The sequence below is a fragment of the Melanotaenia boesemani genome, chromosome 4, assembly GCF_017639745.1.
Source record: "Melanotaenia boesemani isolate fMelBoe1 chromosome 4, fMelBoe1.pri, whole genome shotgun sequence".
Taxonomy (NCBI): Eukaryota; Metazoa; Chordata; class Actinopteri; order Atheriniformes; family Melanotaeniidae; genus Melanotaenia; species Melanotaenia boesemani.
Genome location: NC_055685.1, coordinates 26,016,115 through 26,039,643, shown reverse-complemented (window position 1 = coordinate 26,039,643; position 23,529 = coordinate 26,016,115). Strand labels below are relative to the sequence as shown.

The 23,529-nt window shown below is 35.9% G+C and overlaps 1 protein-coding gene across 2 annotated transcripts in view; it reads left to right on the top strand.

Annotated features, from left to right (window-relative positions):
• LOC121637807 (E3 ubiquitin-protein ligase SMURF2-like) overlaps positions 1 to 23,529 on the top strand; it is a 59,274-nt gene that overhangs the window by 867 nt on the left and 34,878 nt on the right. For both annotated transcript variants that reach the window (XM_041982087.1, XM_041982085.1), the window contains exons 2-3: positions 20,729 to 20,767; positions 22,786 to 22,894. In XM_041982087.1, the coding sequence (XP_041838021.1) occupies positions 20,729 to 20,767; positions 22,786 to 22,894 (148 nt within the window). The remainder of the gene's footprint in view (positions 1 to 20,728; positions 20,768 to 22,785; positions 22,895 to 23,529) is intronic.

Sequence of the window (23,529 nt, the reverse complement as noted above, 5' to 3'; positions counted from 1 at the left end):
TTAAATACAGTACATGCATTTGTTCACAAGTCGGGCACTTGTTCACTTTTCATGAGAAGCTTTGCTTTATTTTTTCTTGGAAGTTTATGGCCTTTGTAGAGACAACTTTTCATCCTCATCATCTAGTGACATCTGTTTGAAAGAATTTGTTGTTAGAGATATGCAATGAGAAAACATCACATGATTTTACTCTGAATGCTTTTACCTTCATTTGTTACAAATCATGGTTAACTGTTGTTTTTATATGGCTACAGCATTGCTTCATGACTTTTATGCAAGGTTGACTGACTTATCTATTTGGTATAAATTTGGAAGGCTATGATGAATTTTATTCTGAACAGTTCACTTTTGGTAAATAGCTATATGACCTCAGGAGTAATAATTTAAAGAGGTATTAATGCTAAAAAAATATGGACTGGTTATCTTTACTTCTTGCCTTCCGAGGGTCTTTTCCCCCCTCCATATGGGCAATGGTTTTAAATGGGCTGCAGTGGTCTTCAGATGGAATCCCAAGAATGTGAAACCTCAGTCTTTTCTGATCACAGACTCACTCAACACAGGATTCATATAATGTTTAGAATGACCAGAATATTTGCTTTTACTGTGGAGATCAGTGAAGTGAGGTCTTCATTTAGACTATTCATTGGATTTATTGCAGGCATTTGCATTTATTGATTTACATTTCCACATTTATTTATTTAAAAAAATTACACTTGTGTTTAGTTGCGACAGATTTAATTTGCATCTAAGAAAGTTTGCATCACATTAAACATTACATATGTGTTCAGTTTTATGTTTTGCTTGGTGGTCTCATAATTGTCATGTTTATTTATTTATTTTCTATTTACTTTTAATTTTCCAGTCATAAAAAAACAGGGATTAGCTGAACTAAAAAGAAATGAATGCTTGGCTGGAAATTGGTTTACTATTGAATTTTACTAAATTTTAGTCTCAATTTAGGAAATCATGATGCACAAAGAGACTTATCTGTGTTGCTGGTTGATGATTTACTAAAATAACTGTTTGAATGTGTCTGTGACCTCGTACGGTTCCCAGACTTCATTCCTTCTCACCACCATATGTGCTCTCTATGAGCCAACCAATCCAATGTAAAAGAATGACATTGTCAAAAATGGCCCCAGTTGAAATTCTAGTACTTGATTATGATTTTTCCAAGGTTCTTTTTTATGGCTTTAGTTCCTGTTAATAAAATACTAATTTAGAAAATATTCTTTAGTTTTCATGTTATTACAAGTCTTTGCAGATGCTCTGTTAGGTCTAATCTGTCATCATCAATACTTATGCTCTTTTTAATAATGGTTAAAAAAAACAAACACTGCACCATTGGCAAGAAGACTTCCTTATGTGTGTTTCTTTAAATATTTTTAAATGAAAAATAATTTATAATGCTTGTCAAAACTAAAGATCAGTATTAACCTCTCTGAATAAGTAAAATCTAAGTTGTGATATGAAATGATATCTTTCATAATTTGCTTGTCAATCTTTTAAAGTCAAACTGTTTCTTGATTTGACTCACAGAAGCAGGTAAGCTTAAAGTGTGTCACCATAGTTTGCCGCTCTCAGAATTTAAGATTGTGACAGAGTTCATCTCCTGTTTAGTCATACATACAGTTTAACAAAAGCGCTTTTTGCAGTTCACCACCATGTTAATGTACTACAATTGTTCTTTGAAGTTTTAATCATATCAATTAGGGTAAAAAGACAAAAAACTAATTGTTGGATTTTGTGAGGGGTTACCCTAGCCACTTACATGCCTCCAGGGGTTTGTGAACAACATCTGTATGTTTATAGTCAGCTTCTTTTTTTTTTTTATATAACTTGGAATTTTTCAAAAGTAAGTGACATGAGATTTATAAGACGATGCTATGTCACCCCCTTAAAACCTGGCCTCTTGGCTACACTATACAGAAAGGAAGGGAGTCTATCTGTGATCCATTTCCTCCATTAGCCTCCAGTTGGCATGCAAAAAACGGAATAACTGGAAGTATCATCTCGGCACACTTCCTGCTGGATGTGAGCGTGTAGCACTCAGTCAGGAAATAAAACCTGCATGTATACTTTGAAACTACTGTCACAATTTGTATATGCAAGTCACTCCTATTATATTTGAGGATGCTGACACAGGAGCATATGTATGTGTTGACACACACATGTGGGGTGGGGAGAGCCAGGAAGCTGGTGATTAAGATAAAGATCCTGCCTTGTAGGCGCAGCATTGTGATCGGGGCAGAGTGCATTTCAGGGATGTAATCAGAGACCAGTGTCTCAACATTCACCGTCAGTGGTTAGAAAATACATCTGTGTATGTATGTCAGCTTGTTTGTGCAGTTTTTCCTGTTTTCAGAATAGAAGACAGATTCACTCATACACACACAAAAAATGCATTGTCAGTATTGTCATTGTGTAAAAGAATTATGTAACAAAGACAACTCCCTGTAATGATGGTGAGGAACCAACAGGCATGGCAAGTTTTAAGTGATAATATCCATAAAGGTTTGCAAGTTAATTCAGTGTCATGCATAAGTGTTACTCAGAATAATGATTAGGAATAGTTAAGAGAAATATTAGTTTTTCTACAAAGCAAACATTTTTTCTGCTTGATCATGCCAAGGAGCAAGTGAAAGAAAATAAATAATTTAGCTTTTGTTTCATTAATTTTTGAATATTTCTATATTCTGTTGAATTTTGGAGACAGTTATACATTTTCTCTCAATAGCTGCGTTTCCATTACCTCAATAATTGCACAAAACCTAAATAATGCAATAAAAAACTGGTAATGGAAACACCTTAGTTTCTCAGATATTACTAAAACATTTTTATGAGGTGGTTTTTCAGACATGTCAGTATAGAAGTATATCACAAAAGTGTAATAGAAACACCTTTTTTCACATTTACACGTCAACAGACGTGACGTAGGGGGTCACATGACCAGTTAATTTCAAGTAAAGATGACGTGGTATGAGTAGAAGCTGGACAAGATGGAAATCCTTTTACAAATAATTAAAAAAATTATATTTAATTGCCATCCTTGACAGCAAACAACAGCAAAATGCTGAGTTTTACAAAGAATTAGAAATCTCCATCTTCCTCAAGGAGGAATTTTGCACAACAAGATTTTACAAAAGTAACGGCTCATGTGCTAAACACCATTAAGTGGAAACACCTGCAAATTGCAATTATACTGTCGAAATTTTAAAAATATCACTTTTATTTTGCGAAAAACTGCCGTATGGAAACGGAGCTATTGTTCTTCCACAGTTTCAGATCTTGAAATCAGTCTCACTATCCTCCAGGTCTCACTTGTTCTTATTAACTTGGTGATATCTCTTCTGTTTGTCAGTTTGGTTGTTATCTGTACATTTTTAAACACATTATATTCATGCATTGCAGATAAAAGTGTGGGCACAGTGTAATTTATTTTGTTGCATCTCAATTTGGCTTTTCCCTCCCTTTTAAAGAATGGTGAATTTTGACAGTTCAAATGTTGACCAGAGTAAGTGGTTATGATTTCTCAACACAATAAATGTGGGTCAAATTGTGATGTTTGTTGTGTTTCTGTCTGTTTAATTTGGAAACACATAATGTTGAACTTGTGCAGCTTTGACCCAGACATTGCTGTTAATAGGCAATGTTTGACATTTCTCTTTCTGAGGCAGATATTTAAGTCAATGAACAACCACACACTCTTGGTTGTGTATGATTGTATGTTACATTCTTGCTTGGTAGTTTGTGTTAGTTCTTTTCTTTTTATGTTTTGAAACAAGAATAGCCTACACTGGCCGACATTCGTTGCTGCTGTCAGCTCTTCTGTTCTCATCTCTCCTTCAGAATATGCTATGCTTACTTTTATCATAGCTTTCTTTTTATCTGTTTTCTAAAAAGACTTTTCCTTTTGTAGGTATGAGTGTCTTTTTTTAAGTAGTTTTGGGAGCTTGCATTCAAACTTTAGATATGTTTCCCCAATAATAAAACAAATTCTATCTGAATTTCATTTCTGTCATTTGTTGTGATGTATAAACATGCTGATGCATCTACGCATGCTTTACAAACATTTGTGAAACATATATTGTGGTTGAACTGTTAAGTTTAATTAATTCGAAAATCCCAATCCCAAAGACATTTCCTTTCCCTTATAGCAGTTAGTAATAAAGGAAAAAAACATAGTCTTTAAGCCATTCAACAAAAACAGGAGCCCAAAATATTTCAGTATTTTTTCATATCAGTGGTATACTTCTATGTGGTGGCATTTAGGATAATGTGGAAAAGGCTGAAGAATAAGTTGATTGAAATATTTTCTTTTTTCTTTTTTGCACAATTTTCATAGAGAAATATTTTCTCTGCAGCAGATTTTAGATGTTCAAGAATATTAAAGTTGTCCTTTTACATACAAATTAGTACTGTTATTCTTTTTTTTAAAAATCTATTTTAATTTTAGGCTAATTGATTAATTTCCTGCTGTGACCAGCAGCAAATTTACCCTTTAATGCCCTGATGCTTTCAGGGACAAATCTGTAAAATACTGGGGTTGAAATGGTTTTATGAACTCTCAATCTGTCATTGACTTGAGTTTACGTAATGGATAAGGCATTTGTGGAAAATGCAGGTTCTAGCTAATTTACCTGATAAACTTTGTTTAGTTTAAATTGAATGACTCACTTGAGGCATTTGTGAATCTTGTTAAATTTTGCCTTGAGTAAAACAATCAGTAACAGATTAGTCGGTGTGCACAGTCACTGCCAGGAAGAGAGATTTGGTTCTTTGGTGTGTGTGTGTGTTAACGGCATGTCTGTATGTCTGCTTGATCTTGTCTCTTGTGTCTAGGGTCACTGTGTTGTGGTTTGGTTTTGTAGTTCAGTGCAGAGTTCTGTACCCAAACTTCCTCCAGCTCTGTTTAGTCTGCGTCACTGGTATAAACTTCAATTGACCACACATGCACTACGCAGATTTGGTACACTTGTTTAGTGCTCACATGGCTCCTGTTATCATATCGAAATGGTTATATCCAGTTTACACTTTAACTGACCCAGTTGAAATCATCATTTCTGGTATTGGTGAATCTGAATGGATGGATAAGCAACACTGACACGAAAAAATGGTGAAAGATTTTGCATAATGTATTGTTAAAGAGGCAACACATAAAAATTATTTATAAAATCCCATCATAGTTTACTTTAGCTTTGGAATTTAACTTTTAATCTTTTACCTGGGTCACATGTAAAAAACAACAAAAAAACCAAACCTTTTTTGATTGAAAATAAACAGTAGATGTTGCTTGATGTCCATTTTTAGGAAAAAGTGACCCCACTACAGAATGAATTGATGTTGAAGCAGTCTTCTTTTAAGTCTGCATTTTTCAGTTTTCATCAACATTTCTTTCCCCTGGAAATGTTGCAGGCCTCTGCGTGTGCCTCATACATAGCTTGTTGTAAACAAATTTCTGCAGAAACTGTATTTGCATGTGTTTTATGGTTTTCTGCTGGGTTGCAGATACCTTATCTTATTATCAAGTACAGCTTTCTCATCTTGATAACTTGACTACTCTGTGCATTACATTTCCATAAACCCATGCTCAACAGCAAAACCCTGTGCAGTAATTTTTCTGTCATGTAGACAAGTTTCTCTTCATTGTTAGCATGGCAGTATAACATAAGTAGCTTTTGGTAATTTAGTCAGTTTCACTCACCTCGTCTTTGAATCTTCTGGTTTCTTTTTGTACTTTTCTCTGAATTTGTTCATGATGTTGCATTCTGGAAACATAAGAGGCATGGATATTCAACCAAATTCCCACAGAAAATTCCAGCTTTCCAAGTCAAAGTAGATCTAAGTAGACCAGGAATCACCAACTCTGAACATCTTAGGCTAGTGTTCTTCAGGTTTTAGATGTGTCCCTGCTGCAACACACTTGACTCAAATTAATAGGTCATTAAGAAGTTTGTGCACAACTTGACAACACGCTCATTAAAATCATTACATTTGAAACATGTAAAACCTGTAGGACACTGGTCCAAAAGGTCTGGAGTTGATCCCTGAAGTAGACTATACTTTATCTACCATGTTTTCTGTCATGCTTGCTGTATCTCCTCTTCTGGGTTTCCCTCATTCTTGTCCTCTTACCTTGTCTTATGTGCACTCAGAGGCTGTAACTCTTTGCTAATGGCTTACTCAACACCCTTCTCAGCTGACTCATTCAAAATATGTGACCTCTTAAGCATGCAAATTAAATACTCTTTTTGTATCATATTGTATATTTGATTCAGCACCTATTCCAGTGGATTATTAGATGTGAATGTCTTCCTTCTGTTATTTTGAAATATTAGCAGTGAAATGAATAAATACTAGTATGCATTTTCTTATGGATCTTCTTGATACCTCAACACAGCACCATGTTTTAGGAACAACATGGCATATGAGGAGTATGTAAGTTATAAATGAACTCTCTCGCATTCTGCAAGTTGTAACTTTGCTGTACTGTTCTGTAGTTGTGACCTGCAGTTTACCCCATAACGCAAAACAGACGTGTGCTTTTTTTTATCAGAGTAGAAGTTTTTAATAATATAAAATAGGATCAGGAAAAACCCCATGTGTATTTACAACAAGCGTGCACAATATCCTACTTATTACGTTTGTATGATGGCACAGTATTGCCTGTGATCTTGCCAGTTATCTAAATAACCAGTAAAATCTTTCTCCTCTTCTTTGTTGCTAAAGTCAATCCTTAGTTTAACCTGCTTTTCAAATTACATTTGGACTTGATGGTATTGGACTTCAGAGCAGGAAAATGGAAAGACTGAACACCTTGGTATTGCATAATAGCGTCTGACTAGAGAAAAGGTGGGCGTCAATATGCAGAATACATTAAACTTTCCTAGTGTTTCAAGAGGATTTTCCTGCAGAATATGGAGGAGAGATATCAACCCTCTCTTTTCCTGTGGTTAGAGCTTGATATATTTTGACAACCACAGAAATTTAATATGGAAAAAAAAACGATTATTGAAAAACTAATTTTGACCATGTGAAAATGCTGAGGCTGGATTACCTTCTTTTTTTTACAAAATATACATGTCTGTTTACTCAGACTTGCTCAATTTGCTGAACTTGGAATAGCAGCCACATAAACACAGACAACAAAAGTGACTTCAAATTATTATTTGTCATAATCATTATGCCTTAATCCTTGATGTTTAAATTATGTATTTTTTTTTATAAAGAACCACGCCTATTAGCACATTTTAGCTTTAACATGTAGTTATTCCTCTGTTCTCTAGAATGAATTATTTCTAACATGAGAAAATTCCTAATTACTTGAAAAATTGTATGTATTTACTACCTTTCTGAACTAAGGAGGTCACCATTATTCTACTTGCACAATGCATTCTGGGAGATGACATATGAGGGTTGTTCTTTAGACATTAGAAGGCAAATGCGACTTGTTTGTGGCAATTTTTTCTTCTTAAAATGTGGATCCACATAAACAGTGCTGCACTGAACTGCTCTTAGTTTCAATTTACAGTAAAAAGAAAAAAAGAAAAAACCCAGCAACGTGGGTCTTTACTGTTTTCTGAGCAATAAGAAGAGGAAAGCTGAATAGGATAAAATGTGTGGACAGGGCACAACTTTTCAAAGACCCACCTTTATGTTCTCCACATTGCTGTCCTCTGAGTCAATTAATTTATTGATAGATTTTATGGATGGGACATGAAGTTATACCAGAAATAGTTTTATTAGGACTTTAGTTTTATATGAGAGCGGCACATAGTCATAGTGAGCTTGGGAGTCATAGGGAGCCTTGAATTCAACAAGACATTCCCCTGCAAGCATTACAGAATTGAAATATTAGCATGATTATAGGAAGACTACTGCTACCTGATTGGTTTGTGCTGACCAGAGTGCCAGCAAGCTGACTTGAGGGCAGATGACCGTTACGACTCATTTGCCGATTTGGTTTGGTCTTGGGCGCATGCTGAGAGGCTTGAGAGGCTAAAGGCAATGTTGACTGACACAAGCTAACATTAGCTTTTCGTGAATACACTCTCTAGCTGCATTATAGAATCTACATCAACAATTTAATGTTAGGCTATGCAAGCAAATTTTCGTAATTTTCCTGTCATATGTCAAAGGACATGCAATTTATATCAAATAAGTAAGGTTAGTCAGTGGAAGGGACGAAGTTGGAGTGGATTTCGGACATTTCATACTATTATGGTACTTTTCTTTATGTTACAAATGTTTATCAAACAAGGTTAGTTGTCGCTACTAGCCGGAGTTCTGTTTAAGTAGAATGTAATAAAAGATTTCACCTGCAATTTCCACTAGACTAGGGTGACATTTTCTAGTGTCATTTCTTCCCTTTTCCATAATTGTAAAGCCTAAACTACTTCATGTTTGAAACATAGGGTTCAGTTTATTAAAATATTGTCCTTTATTCTCTAAAATCATCCTGCAAAATATAAGATCAAAGTAGTAGCTAATTCTTTATATGATTTGTAGTTGATTAACTTGATTAATCAACCTTTAAGTTGATATAGTGTCTAACTGTTGCCTTCTTTTCAGACTTTTTACTCTTTCTTTTTTTAACAGGATGTCCCTCATCTCTGTCATTTCTCTCTCTTCCTTCCTCTCCCTCACTTACCCCCGGATCTAGTCCAGACAGCTGTCAGACGACTCTAGCAGTGTGGCTCCACTTTGGTGTATTTTTTTTTCTTTATCTGTTTTCAGCTTGTGATATGTGAGCACAAACATGCATACGCACACTTCCTGTAGCAAACCTTCACCACAACACTGTACTTTCTGTTTCTTTAAATTTGTTTAAGGACTCTGGGGAGGCTGTGAGGGGATTCCAGGGACTTTCAAGAAAATAATACAGGCACCATTTCAATCATTTAGAAATATCTGAAACTTTGCATGGGAATAGTGGTAAAAGTTTTGGTTTCAGTTTCATCACTAAAATTTTATTTGAAGAGTTGATACAGTTGTAAACTGAATCAGCTATATCATACTAAAAATTACACAAATTTTGTCATTTTTTGCGACTGTGTGCAACAGTTATTATTGTAATTGAATGAGAAAGGAAGGAAGGAAGGTTTGAATGGATCATATTTTTCTCCCCCTCACTGCTCTCCTGCTACTGTTCCTGAGGTCAAACTGCCCACCTTCATGTGCCTGTCTGGTAGACTACTCAGCATTTCCACTGTACAAAGACGTGTGCAAGCTCACATTTACTTTCAAATTGCATCTTTCTCTCACTGTGTTTTCATTTGAACTTTGGGTCAGTTTGAGATCATAAATGAGTTAAACAAAAAGAAAAAAGAAAAAACAGAAAAAAGGTCATTGCTTGCAATGTGAGGGAGAAAAGCTTCTGCACTTCTGCATGATATATGAGCACTGACACAGCTATATGCAGATATTGATGGTTGCACTTCAGGACCAAGGATGTGACGTAAGCGAAACTAACTCAACAAGAAATGTTTGTTTTTTGCTATATGTACCGGAAAACTCACATGGTTTTATTCTCCATGACTAATCTTCAGGAGAAATCTGACACAGGGCTATGACAGCGACAGAAAATAGCCAAATATTAGGGCTGGGCAGGGTGCCAACTTGATTAGTTTGTTTGTAGTCAGCTGATTGTTGATTGTAGTTGAATATGATAAAAATAGTTTTGATTTAGTTTTGATTTGTTTTTTTCAAGCAATATAGACATTAAGACAAAAACTATATATCAATTCACCGTTCTACCACTATTCACCATTCTACCTCATGCATATAAACCCAGTTAGCTGCTTCTTCTATCACAACTTCTTAATGTTGCCAACTTAGTGTCTTTGTCTTTTCTCCCTAACTAAAGCTTCATCTGTGAGGCAGGAGGCAATAACATATCTTGCATTCAATCTGTGATTTAAAGAAAAGCTAAAACATAACGGGGATAAACATGCTACTGTTGTAATGTTGTATCATTTCCTGTTAGCTGTGATACTGAGAATTACGTTCAGTAATTTTAAGATTGGACTGAACCACAACTTTAATTCCCTCTGCTTTAGACACTGATGCATAACGGCTGCAGTAATGATTATGATCGTATTGTCCCACGATTAAAAAAACCCACACATCTGGAGCTTTACTGACAGAGCTAAGCAAAGCAAATTCAGCACAGAACAAGAAAACTAATCAGCTACTTACTAGGAGAATTGAATTGTTTCTACAATGCATTGTCAAGTGGATGTGGACGATTCTGCATCGATGCAGCAACAGAAAATAATTGATAATAATAACAGTGATGTGGTGTTCCTGATGCATTAAAATCATGAAAAATGATGCATTGTGAACAACACATGTTTAAATCACAGTAACTAGCACAAGAAACTTCAGCGTTTCTTCTACATTGACTCAGCCATTGTGGGCCGCGTGCGTGAAATCGGACTGCATGCACGATAAACACTGGACGCGTGTACGTAATAAGAGTGAGTAAATTAGTACCCGCAAGTGAAAACACGAACACCATCATGATTGATCTATGTATTATGGGATGTATCTAACTGCTGTGTGTGTGGTTCAGCCAGCTCAGTGCGTGTGTGAGCTAGAATGAACGTGCACGCGGAGGGAAACGCGCATCGGGAGTGAAGAGAGCAAAGTGGTGTAAAAAGTATGAATGAGGTCTTGTTATAAAGCCGTTTCACAGCTCAACCGCTGCCTTCCTTTCCTTGTGTTTCACCCTGTTAACAAGTGTAGAGAGGAGCGTAGGGAGTTAACCCTGGAGCGAATGTTACATCGGCCCTAAAGAAGAAGGATCTCCCCCGTGTCTTCCGACCACGGTGATTAACATTAAATTGTTGATGTCTTAGTTGATGGCTTAGTCAGACATTATCCAGATTTTGAACTAAAGATCTAGCAGAGAAAAGCCTTCACAAAATCTGAGACTGATCTGAGCATTTGCATTCTTATTGGCCCTATGACACTTTCCCTGGGGCTGTGCCATATTGTCAGGGGCTGGTGGGCCAGACGCTGACTGGTGACATATGGGTAATCATATGCTCACATGTACAATACAAGACTAGGTGAAATCATCTCATTCAGACTCTAAACGGCTACTGATTCAGTTTAAACTGTAGTCTGGCAGTTTCAAGCTACCTTTCTAAGCTGGATACATTTGAGCCTTAATCTGAGATCAATTCTTCTCATAGTTTGTGAAAAGAAAATTTACGTAGAACATGCCATGTTAATGATTCGTATCCTGAATAATTTCACTCAACATGTGATGTTATTGCTTTGTTGTAATTACTATTTTCTGAAAATGTGTGTTGGAAAATTTAACAAGATTTTTCCACAAAATTCTAAAATATCATCTCTCTGATACCTCGAATGATCAATATCCATTTCCATTTTCCCTGCTTTATAGTCTACATTCCACAAATTTGTGACCTTCCTTCTTTCCTTCCTGTCATTCCACCGTAAATTCCTACCTCAAGATGAACATGTGGTGTCAGATTCTCAAGCTGGATTAATATTTGTGCGGTGTCTGCGTGAGTTTGGTTACAGCGTCACCGCTGTTTGCTCTGTGTAGGTCCGCGGAGACTTCATATGTACCGCTTCCAGACCCAACGTGCACCCGTGCTTGCAGCACAGTTACTCTGTGTTTGTTTTATTCGGATTTCTGGAGCTTCCTGCTAATTTTTTGCGGTAAGTGCAGAACAGATATCGTCATAACGCCATAACTCTACACTTGAGTGCAAGAGCACATTTCACCAGCATCACTTAAGCCGGCCCTACCGTACGCAGACCCCGCCGAGTATAAATACAGCTTCACTTCTCACTCTGTTGTGACCACATTAACTCCAGATTTCTCTTCCTAGATTGTTAGGGGAGAAGGGGAAGTGCCAGCTATTGACAACTGGCCTCTCTACTGAATGACATAACTGGCATCACAACTTGAGTGGAGAAATGCTGAGGGTGTGGGGTTGGGAAATTAAATAATTGCTTGAAAGATATATATTTAAAATGTCAAATAGACTGCCTGAATCTGTAGACTTATAAATTCTGATGATAGCACATCATGCAATGTGCAGTTGTTGCAAAACATAATTTTAGTCAGGTACACCAAGAGTAGCTGTACTTGACATTTTCCTAACATGGAATGTGTGTGTGTGTGTGTGTGTGTGTGTTTGTGTGTTTCTGTGTATTAGTGAGCCCGCCAGAGAGGCATAAGGAGGGAAAGAGGAAGTCTTTTGTTTAAGAGCTAAACAATACTGTGAATGAGACAGCATGGGGCTTTTGCAAGAGCCATAACAGATGCCAGATTTTGGGAAGTTGTGGGTCACCTCTTTTTTTTAAATCTGAATGACTTTCAGTTCAGACTTGTAGGATACCATTTTTACTTTTGCAAGGTTTGAAATGGTGGTTTCAATGGTGTCTACAACAATACGTCAAAGTTTAAATCCCGTCTAGCTCAAGTTCTGGAAATTTATCTTGTTAAAAAAAAAAAAAGCAGAAATTAGGCCTTGAAAAAAAGATTTTGCCAGTTTAAAGTGTCAGTACTGTGTAAAACAGCTTTCCTTTGCAGTTTGGGTCATTGCATGGAGACATTATTGGCTGGCTTTAAGTGATGTACATTTAAAGCAAAGGGGTTCTGGCTTTCGACCATATGTCTACTAGGGCTGGGCGATATGGCCTAAAAATAAAATCTCAGATTTTTTATGACCAAATCCGATTTCCGATTTTAATAGATTTTTTTTCCTTTTCTTTTACAAAACATAAATAAACTTATTACAAACATTTATTTGTTTATATTTATATGAATGCCAGCAAAAATAAAGCATATAATGTCATAGCTTTTTCCACCATATAAACAATCTTACATAGAAATATGCGACACAATGCATCGGTGATCTCTTTCCATCTGGATCCTTATCATACAGGATCCACAGCAGAAATAATTCCCCTGATGAAGGTTGTCTCTTAACTAGCGTTTGTGGGTTAAGTTGACTTCTGCATCTCATAGAGAGCATTTCTCACTACAGTTATACGCACAGCTAAATCCCAGGCATGAGTGAAGGGTCACTTCACTGAAAATCTGTCAGATAAACACCGTTCTGGTGTGGAGGGACGGCTAAGTCTGCTGCTAACTAACTAGGAAAAAAAAATCCAGATTTTCATAAAAATAAATCTCCAGAAATGGAAAGTTCGATTTATCGATTTTATCGATTAATCGCCCAGCCCTAATGTCTACCAATTTCATCAATTGTGAACCTAGACTATGGTGAAGTAGGAAACATTCTTAGAAATATGACCATTTCCTTTCTTATTAATCTTACTAGTAAGATGTTTCTGTTTGTTAAGGCTACTAATATTGTGACTGTAACTCATTCATCAGTGTAGGTTCTTAGTCACAAAGTCATGGTGACCCTAATTCAAGAAAAGAAACAGTTTGACTTCTGTCATTGTTTTGAGGACTACATTAATCATTAACAGCACAGAAACCAAACATGTAGTTTTTAAATCACTACATGCTTGAAGACAGCAGTTGTCCCACATTAGACTGTTTTTCTAGGATGCTCTTGTTTTGACTTCAGGCACTACAAGGAGTTATTAACTAATTTAGTTTATAATCACACCCAACATCTTGAGCTGTTTCACACTTAAGGTGTCTTTTTAAGAAGTAGCAAAGTGATTACCTGTTCTTTGTTAAAAAACAAAACAAAATTAAAAAAGCCTTCCAAAACATTAGGGTATCATTGAAAAAGAAATTAAATTGTCTTAAACCTTCCATTGGTATTATAAATGATTAACTTTGCCCTCAGGTATTAAAAAAAAAAGAGGACAATACTTATTATATTGACAATAACGCTTGAAGGGTAAAAGTATGCAACTGTTATGAGTTGTATCAGCTTTGAATGTATTTAAAGATCTTAGAGGCAAATGACTTTTCTTGAGCTACTCAGGCTAAATTTAATTCAGCATAACCGAGTTATTTTTCAGCTCTAGTTTTGTTGCATGTGTTGCTTAATCATTAAATCTGTCTTATTGCAAATAGCTAATCTTTTTTCTTTAGTTTGTCTGAAAAATATGCTTTTTGACAGGAAACCTATGCTCTGATGACATTGAAAAACTAATATACTTCACAGACGTCACACTTCATGGCTTTACCTTTTGAACTTGAGCGTTCCTCAAGCTTTTTAAAAAAGAAACTTAAACTTTATAGCATTATAGATTTTCTATTTACTCTGTCCTTAATCTTATTGTTGACTTTCAGAATATTTGGAAATATTTACCATTTAGATTTAATTGTGTGTATATATAAAAACATTTGAACACTTATGAAAAAAAAATAAATCAGTAAAAAAAGTCAAGTTTAAATAAAGGTGGTCTTCAAAAGAACATCCGTATCCAAGCTCAGCAGGATGATAATGCTGATGCAGGGTTGACCGTTCTGTCCTTGAAGAGTCATTGGATAAGTAATTGAGCAAATGGGCAACAAAATGGCTGTTCTTGAATGTGGAGTTGCACACAGCCATTAACTGGAGTTGCTGACCACAAACATTTTGGCCTAGACCAAAGTAGTTTGATAAGTGGTTTAATAATAACGGAGCACAAGAAGCTAGAAGCATGCTGGTTAATTGAATGGTGAAAATTATACACTTTGTGAACTTAATGCAGCTCATGTTCTTTGTCTTTTTATTTACTTACTTTATAAATAAGATATTATAAAACATTTGTTTAACAATGTAAACTCTTCAGTTAGCTTAGTCCTTATTCTCAAAATTAATGTTACACCCTCGGCTAAAACACCGGCTTGATCATCGTTTGCTTTCGTTTTCAGACATACCAATTTTAGGATGACATAGACTTAGGCTGTCTGGCTTTATTGATGTAAAAATCTGTTTTTATCTCACAATAGTCAGTTTGGTTTGAAACGACAAATGCAGATGGCAACTTGTGGAGACTCCCATGAGAAAACAAATGGGAATCCCCAGGAGCTCCCTGTTGGGGTCTGTTTATGACCTTCAACCTATTGACCAGAACTAATTGCAACCTCAAACCAGACCTTTTTATTCAGACACATGGAGACATTACAAAGCCCCAGCCGTTCTAACAGCTTCTCTTTGTTATTAGAGATACACTGTGCATAATTGGAAATGAATACAAATGGCAAGGTTTGCCTACAATCTGTGAAAATCCAAAGTATAAATATTGTAGTTTTGAAATGAATTTATTTGAATGACAGTTTGTCATCAGCTTTAACATGTTCAGTTTAAAAAATAGTGATTACAAATAAATAAGCCATATATAAACTAATTTTGCCTTGCTTAACTGTCCTGGCACATAAACCCTCATGACAATAAGGAATTATTTATTCAAATTACAAAGGTTGTTTTTGCAGTGGGTAAAGCATGTTATAACACACACAGATTTTACTGTATTCTTACACTTTTAACTGTTAGCTGGTAGTAAGTACTAACTCATCACACAGCAAAGATATTATGGCATGGTGGTGACTGAATAAGTGCAAAGATACAGAGACTCATAATTGGCTTCCTTACAGTTTCTTTCTTTTTTTTCCATCACTTTTCAAAGGTTGGAGAGCTAAATTAATGCATAGGTTTGAACTGTGTACTACTAATTCCCCCCGGGTTTGGGATTTACCGTTGACTTCTTAAAAAGGTTAAAGGACATATTGTCAGGGTCGATCCCAGGGCGGGGTTTTACTCCAGATCCCTTAGCCAGAAGACAATGTTTTTAATATAATTGTGTTGAAGCTGCTTAGATGGATGAGCATGTTTTGGTGTTTATAGCCCTTTTTCACAAAATCTGTGAAGGGCAGGACTGATGCACCTACTCCAAACTAAATAAATAAAGCAGATCTCAATGTGCAACTAACTCTGAGCCTGCTAACATAAAAGTGCAGCACCCTCAGCATCTTTCATTTAAGGTGAGATATAGAACAGTTGGAGTTTTTCTGTAGGAAAGGAGGGAAAATAAAATAAAAGGAATGTCCAACAAACATGGTCATCCACAGGATGAGGAGTTCATTTTCCATCAGTACAGTTAATTTGTGGCATTATCTTCCAAAGTTTTCGGTTTGCAATATTAAATAGTTCATCCAGATTTATTATCCCCTTTTTTTGTATTTGAAGGGATGGCTGATGTTACAAATGACAACCCACAGACCTCATAGAGGACATTTTCCCCCCATGGCTCTCTGTTGGTTTTTACTGCTTCCCAGCTGACCTATCTTTCCCTGTTAGAATCTGAATGAATCTGGTTTTCTGCCAGCCCTGGGTCACCATGGCTCGCTTGCTCACGTGGCTCCTATTCAATAAACAACTGCTAGATTTCTAGAGGGCAGCACTATGAGACCTGATGTCCCATTTATGTGAAGGCCACTTTGATACACTACAAAAAGCTCAGATAAGATGATCAGCAGCTTTAGATATATTTATCCAAATCTACAGTATTTGCAGTGTTTCACCAAGGTTTTTGGCGTAGGGGTCGGGGTAGAATATCATGACATTAAATACCTATAAACTTGACCTTCTTGGGATGGAGGGCCTTGGCTAATGTGATGGTAGAGGGGACACTGATGTGGGACTACTGTGAACTGATACGTGGAGGGGTAGCTAAAATAAGATAAACAATGCTTATTTATCCAAATAAAGGAGAACAAAGTACTCACATTGTTTTTTTATTTGACTGTTTACTGTTCACACTGGCACATATTTACCCAAAAGTATTGCTTTTGGATGCACTAGCTAAAGTACCAAGATATAGCTATCAGGCTCATGTCAATCAGACCCATGTCAATGTCACGTAAAGCTGAAACATGTTGATAACAGTAGCCTGTTTCAGTTAAATATGGTTTGCCTTTATGTCATAATTTGTCAGTATTAATGAGGTTTGCTAGTTAAACAGCTGTAAAATCTACTAGTCATCTGACAGCCATACACACATCTATCACGATAGATCAGGTTCAGATGTCTAGTGAGAGTTAAACAGCAAAGGAAGCATGGGGATGTCTTCTATAAATCATTGTTGCTGTGCAAATGTTGAAGACACAAAGCTGATCATTTATGGGTCATAAATGTGGTGAGAGAAATAATGAACAGGTTCTGAGATCAAAACAGAGCAGGATCCTTTTCTAATGAAGTAGTTGACAGGTAGTAGAAAGTATACGCCAAGTATGCAGGGATAGGTCTAGAAAAATTTGTTCGGGGGCAAAGTAGGGGCACTGACCAGGAAAAGGTTGACACAAAGAAGATATACTTTAAAAGGTCTTGATTTTATGTAATAGTGAATTGATTATTATTACTGAAGTGATCATCTAATGTAAAAATGTGAAGAAAACCCAAGTGAGCACTGGCTTGCTCTTTCTGTTGATACTATACAGTAAAAACAGCCATATTTTAGACATAGTTGCTAGATTAATAAGTAAGCTGTTATTAATCAGATTTAAAAATTTTATAATCATTTGACATAAATATAAATACATACAAATATCACTACATATATAATAAATACATGCATACATATATATCTATAAAGACACAGTCTATATATATATATATATATATATATAGAGAGAGAGAGAGAGAGAGAGAGAGATGTGTCTATATATGTGTATATATATATATATGTATATATATATCCAAATTTATAGTTCAAATTTTCCTGAGGACTCTCCAAAGGGATTAATAAAGTATTTCATTTCTATTCTATATGTATATATATGTATATTTATATATATTTATACAGACTGTGTCTTTATAGAGCTTTTCTTGCCAACTACTCCAACACCACAGGCCACATTCACCAACTCATCCAGCATTTGTTACAGGCTGTGCAGTGCTTCACACACCAATGGATCCATTAAAGGTTCCTTGTCTTGCCCAAGGACACTTTGACATGTGACATGTGGTCTGGAGAAGCCAGGGATCGAACCTCTGACCTTATGACTAGCAGTTGGCTGCTCAAATCAAAAGAATATGAGCTACTTTCTATTTATTTTTCAGATTTAAAGTAGAGCTTTAAGACCTGATTTTGTCACTAATTGGCGTTAGCTCATTTCTCTCTAATACCCAGTTCACAATTTCAATGGAAATTTTTGCCTTCATTTTAACTTTAATTTGTTTCTTAGTATAGTTTGGATGGCTGTGCTCTTTCAGCTAGAGTCCTGTGCTGCTTTGCCTTGTTTAGCTTTTTCCAAATTTCAGTAGTAAGAAGCTGATCTTTAGTATAAAAAGCATTTAACATAAACACACATGTTCATATGGACTAGCTTTAACACACATTAGTTTTATCTCCATTATTAATTTAAAAAGAACAAGTAAAAACAGCTGGCAATTTGATTAATACTAAATTTGAAAAGCCCTAAATAAATAAATTTGAAGCCCTACTGTTGTTTGTTTAATTTTGACGATATTTATCATTATCAGTAACATTAGCCTGCAATGCCAGGCCTCCCAGTGGGTGAGAGGCCATTCATGATAATGAGAGAGGCTTTTTCTTCTTGGCTAACTGTGGCTGAGACAGTGGGGCAGTGTACAAGTTAATCTGCTAATCTTCCTCTCAGCACAGCTTGGTAACTAGAGAACCTAGTGTACTCAGTGTAGCCTTGTAGCTTCCAACTTATGTTGCTTCTTCAGTAGTAATAAGCACTGAGTACAAATCAACTGCTACTGGGTCCAAATAGTTCAAATATGGAGTATTTGAGTAAATTACCAGCCTGTTATCTGACTTGTAAATTACTTTCTATATATGATAAATAAATGAAGACGTTATTGAATAATAATTTAATTTCTATATTAATAGCTGAGTATATATTGTATATCCACCATCATATTAAAAATTGTGTGATAAGGATTTTAGAAATAAACACAACAAACATGATGATTTATTTTATTCCTCTAAATGAAAAATGTCATATCTGCCTGAATGAATGTTGTTATTAAAATACTTAGGAGATTACCTGGTGTTGTGTACAAAACAGACTTTAAAAAAATATAAGTATAAGATAAAGTTTGAAAGTGATGAAGCAAACTTTGTGGGTTTACTTTGTCTCTGCGTTCAGTGATTTGCCAAGATTTTAGCTCTTAGTTTTCTTGTGTTTTTCACTTGCTCACATAAAACACGGTGCCTATTTTGTCTTAAAGCACGCTTTTCTGTTGGCCAGTCGTTTGGCAGGGATACATGTTGGCTTTGGCAGTGTAATTTTCCCTGCTAAGCTGATGGTCAGTGCTGTCTTTTAGCTTCAGTGTAATCTGGGGATAGTCTCTTCTCATGTTGTGATTTTGTCTGATTTGACTGACTGTTATTTTAACTATTGTAAAAGTCTCCATGTTGAGAGGATGTGTTGCCAAGTTTATTTACGAAGCCAATACTTCTTGAAAAGTGATGACTGTTATCACAGTTTTCTGTTGAAATTTCAAACATAATATTAAGTAACGGTAAATCATGTCTGATTGGGGTTTTGTCATAAATTGGCCATATGTATTAGATGTTGAATAAAATTTTGACATTGTGCTGTGATTATTGGATATTACTATATTGCCTTGTTTGCCAGAAATAATATACCTTAATAAAAACAAGCCTCTGTCAAGGAGGAGATATCTGGGTGCAGACTTTACAGTTCCACAATAAATACGGAAATGGATGGATGGCTAATAGCAAATACAGACTGAACACAGAGTTTCCCCCTTCTTCTCTTAGAGCTTAGTACCATAGGCACTACTTATTGTTGGTCTGTGGACTGCCAGAGTGTGGGGTACTTCAACTCCCTTTTTTTTTATTTTATTTTTTTAATCACATTCACTGTCCTAGCTGCCATTGGCCTTGATTACTAATGCTGGGCCTACTTTGGTTTGCTTAAAAGTGTTATTGGATTTTTTAATCTCCCTCAAACAAAGCATTAACCTGCTTCAGTTCACCAAGCCCCAATAACACACCAAAAGACATTTAAGGGAAGGAAAAAAAATGCGACAGTAGGGTGCAGGAGATGAGGCAAAACAAAGCTTTGCAACACAGCCTTAGTCTCTTACTGTCCCTCTCTTGGTTGAAAGCTATTGTATGTTGCTACTGAAGCAAACCCTCTTGGAATTGCGTCATACAGCAAAAAGTACTTGTCTAATCAATATTTTACGATGAGAGACTTTTAACAAGACTTTTAGCCTGTGAAAGGACCATAAGGGCACACAAACCAATCTGTAAGAAAAAAATTAAATAAACAGCAGTGGCGACTCAACAGAAACTGTCATGTTTTACAGCCAGATATAGAATGTGATAAATAATTAAATAAAATATCTTTTTATGAAAGAATGTTGCCAGAGTGTAAAAATTGCTTATAAGTGACAACTTTTTTTTAAAAAAATTGTTATTTTATAAAATTTTTTCCACTGGTTGTAAAATCACTGGCTCAATAATTGTTAGTGCTGCCTGTCTACATCCTATATTTCTTAAGTAAATATGATATACCCTGAGTAAAACTTTACAAAAAAAAACAAAAAAAAACAACAAAACACACACACACACACACACATATATATATATATATATATATATATATATATATATATAAATATATATATATATATATAAATGTCCATGACAATTGTGTGTATTTGATGAAAGATTTGTCTCTTTGCAATTCTTTATTTTTTCAGCATTGGTGTGATTAGTGAACATTTTAAACTGTCATTAACATCTGTTTGTATTCTTTTTTTTCCAGTCCTGTGTGCAAAGAATCTGGCAAAGAAAGACTTCTTTCGTGAGTACAGACTATTTTTATGTGTTGCTATTTTTGTCCTATTCCCATTCTCGTGCTTTAGAAAGGATTTTGCCAGCAACAGGATCTTGCTGTTTTCTGAAGCTGTGCTGTAAATGAAGTCCCTTAGGAATTGTCTGTCTGTCTGCACACATGGAGCCGTGGCACGTACAGGGACCCACTGCTAACCTAGATTCTAGTAAAAAGCATCACTTACACTAGTAGAGATGCACAAGACTAACGGGGTTTAATTGAACTCGATGGAAATTGCATCTTATATAATTGAGGCACGTGGAGATTGTAAATAGTGTCACAACAATGCAATTGTGTTTACATTCTCAGTAATATTCCAGTATTTTCCCTGATTAAGACCTATAATAAATCACTGCCATGTACGCCATGAGGAGTGTGCTGATCTTACTTGCATCATTTAGAGATATATACAAAAAAAAATTGCAATATTGTGTGCTACCAGAATTTCCACTGCATCTTGTGACAGATACTGCAAATTTACAATGCATCTCCCATGCTCCAGAGTTACTGGGTCTACTTGTTCTGACTAGAAGCTCATTTTTAAAAAACATTATTGCTGTTTAGGGATTATTTTCATGGATTATGTTTCTTGTATCTATCACAAGACCGACTTTGGTGGAGTCCAGTGCAGAACAGGAAAGCTGCTGTGAAAAAACAAAATAAAAAAAACAAACACATTTGAGGCACAGAGAAACCCCAGTGAGCTGTGATGTGACATGATTAAGACATTGCAGTTGCACAGGGGGACATAATTTTAGCTCGACTTAGTCTTTAATCAGAGTATGATCTGTAACGTGTAACAAAAATATAAATGGTTATTTCATCTGAAACTCATCTAAACACTATAATAAAAATATTGTCATGTTTAGAATTGGGTAAATAGTTGGAATGCTACTGTCTATGTACGTATAGGCACTAAAATAGTGTGTGTGTGAGAAAAACATATGTACAGAAAACATGCATCCTTTAATACCGAATGTCAGAGGATATCTAAATCCTGTTACCTACTTCGTGAGAAGCAAAACTTTTTACTTGTTCTCAAAGCCGCATGAACAACATGACATCATTTTGTTCTTGAGGATGTGATTGAGGACATCTTTCTGCTTGTTCTCGACACATCAGCCGAGCAGAACTTTCTTCTTGTGGGGCTCTGAGAAGTATTGAGTGATGGGTCGGACATTTGAGGTGAGCGTCGTTAACATGGCAAAGTGTGAAGTTAAAACGTTGTCATTTCTTCTGATGCTAGGTTTAACGATTAGCTTTAATTAACAGCTGACTGAGTTGGTGGGAAAGTATGAAAATGATTACAACGCACGTGGTGTATAAAGACCCGGACACCGCTGTGTGCTCAACCCCATCCTGCCACGAGTGAACACAGACATTCCCCCACAGTAATCCCCCGCTGGCAGACGAAGGTTCTCATGGAGTATGAATTGACTGGACGAAAAAGAACTATTTTTATTTATTCTTGCGGACTCAAGAACAAGAGCAAAGTTCTTGCTTCTGGTGGAGTATGTAACAAGCTTAAGGGAATCTTTTTTTTTTTTTCCAAACCGGGGTGTGCAAAGTACATCTTCAAATATGTTTATAGACAGTGAATGTAAACAATTCTCATTTTCTTGTATACACTGGGCCTTTTTCACTAATTCCTTTTGGAGGTGGTAATAAAATGCAATGTTTTATGCACTTTAGTACAATGTTCTGTTAATTAGAAAACCAAGCGGGACCAAACAAATGTTACTTAGATATAACTTTAGTGTGTACTTGCAAGAGTTTAATGTAACTCTCAGACACAGTTGCCACCTTGAGTCATTGTGAATGGAAACAGCCAACAGATAAACCTGTCACTGCAGTCTCACTGAATGGGTCAAATGGTGGTTGTAAATGCTGTCAAACCAGTTTCTTCCATGGTAGGGGTTATGTGTGATCCCATAAGCTTAGTTCACTTGCTAAACTTGCTTCTCATTTGTCTGTGTCTCTCTCCTCAGGGTTGCCAGATCCCTTTGCAAAGGTGGTGGTGGATGGTTCAGGACAATGCCACTCTACAGATACTGTGAGAAATACTCTTGACCCAAAGTGGAATCAACATTATGATCTGTAAGTCTAAAAGTGAGCCGTCAAGCAGTTAGACTTGTTACTGTGTGCCCTTTATGCCCCATTATCAAACTAAAGTTAGAATTTGTTTTACAATATGATCTGAATGTTCTTGCCTTTGAAACTTTCCACATTTTAAACTTCAGTTTCACTTTAAAAGATGTTAGTTTTCGTTTTTTCAACTGGTCAGTATGTACAGAACACTCAATAGTGACCAAGCCAAAACATTTTTGATTGTTTTTTATGTAGTTAAACCAAAAAAATGTCTTCGCTGATAAAATGAAGATCAAACAGTTTAGAAGGCACTAAACTCCACCTCATTAATACCATCCCTACAGTTAAGAATGTTTGTGGAAGGATCGTACAGTGGGGATGTTTTTCTGGAACAGAGCTGGGAGGCTTGACTGGGAAGATGAAAAGATAAAATCTGAAATGGAAAGAAGTCAATCCTAGGTAAAAATAATTTCGAGAGTCCATAGTGTCTGACATGGAGAAAAGATTTACATTTCAGCAAGACGACATTCCTTCGCATACCATCAAGGAAACCGAGGACAGGATTTTGGAATATTCTGTAAAAGTCTGGGGGTGGGGAAGCTCAGCCAGCAATTTAAACCTGGGGGAGCACCATATAAATGAAT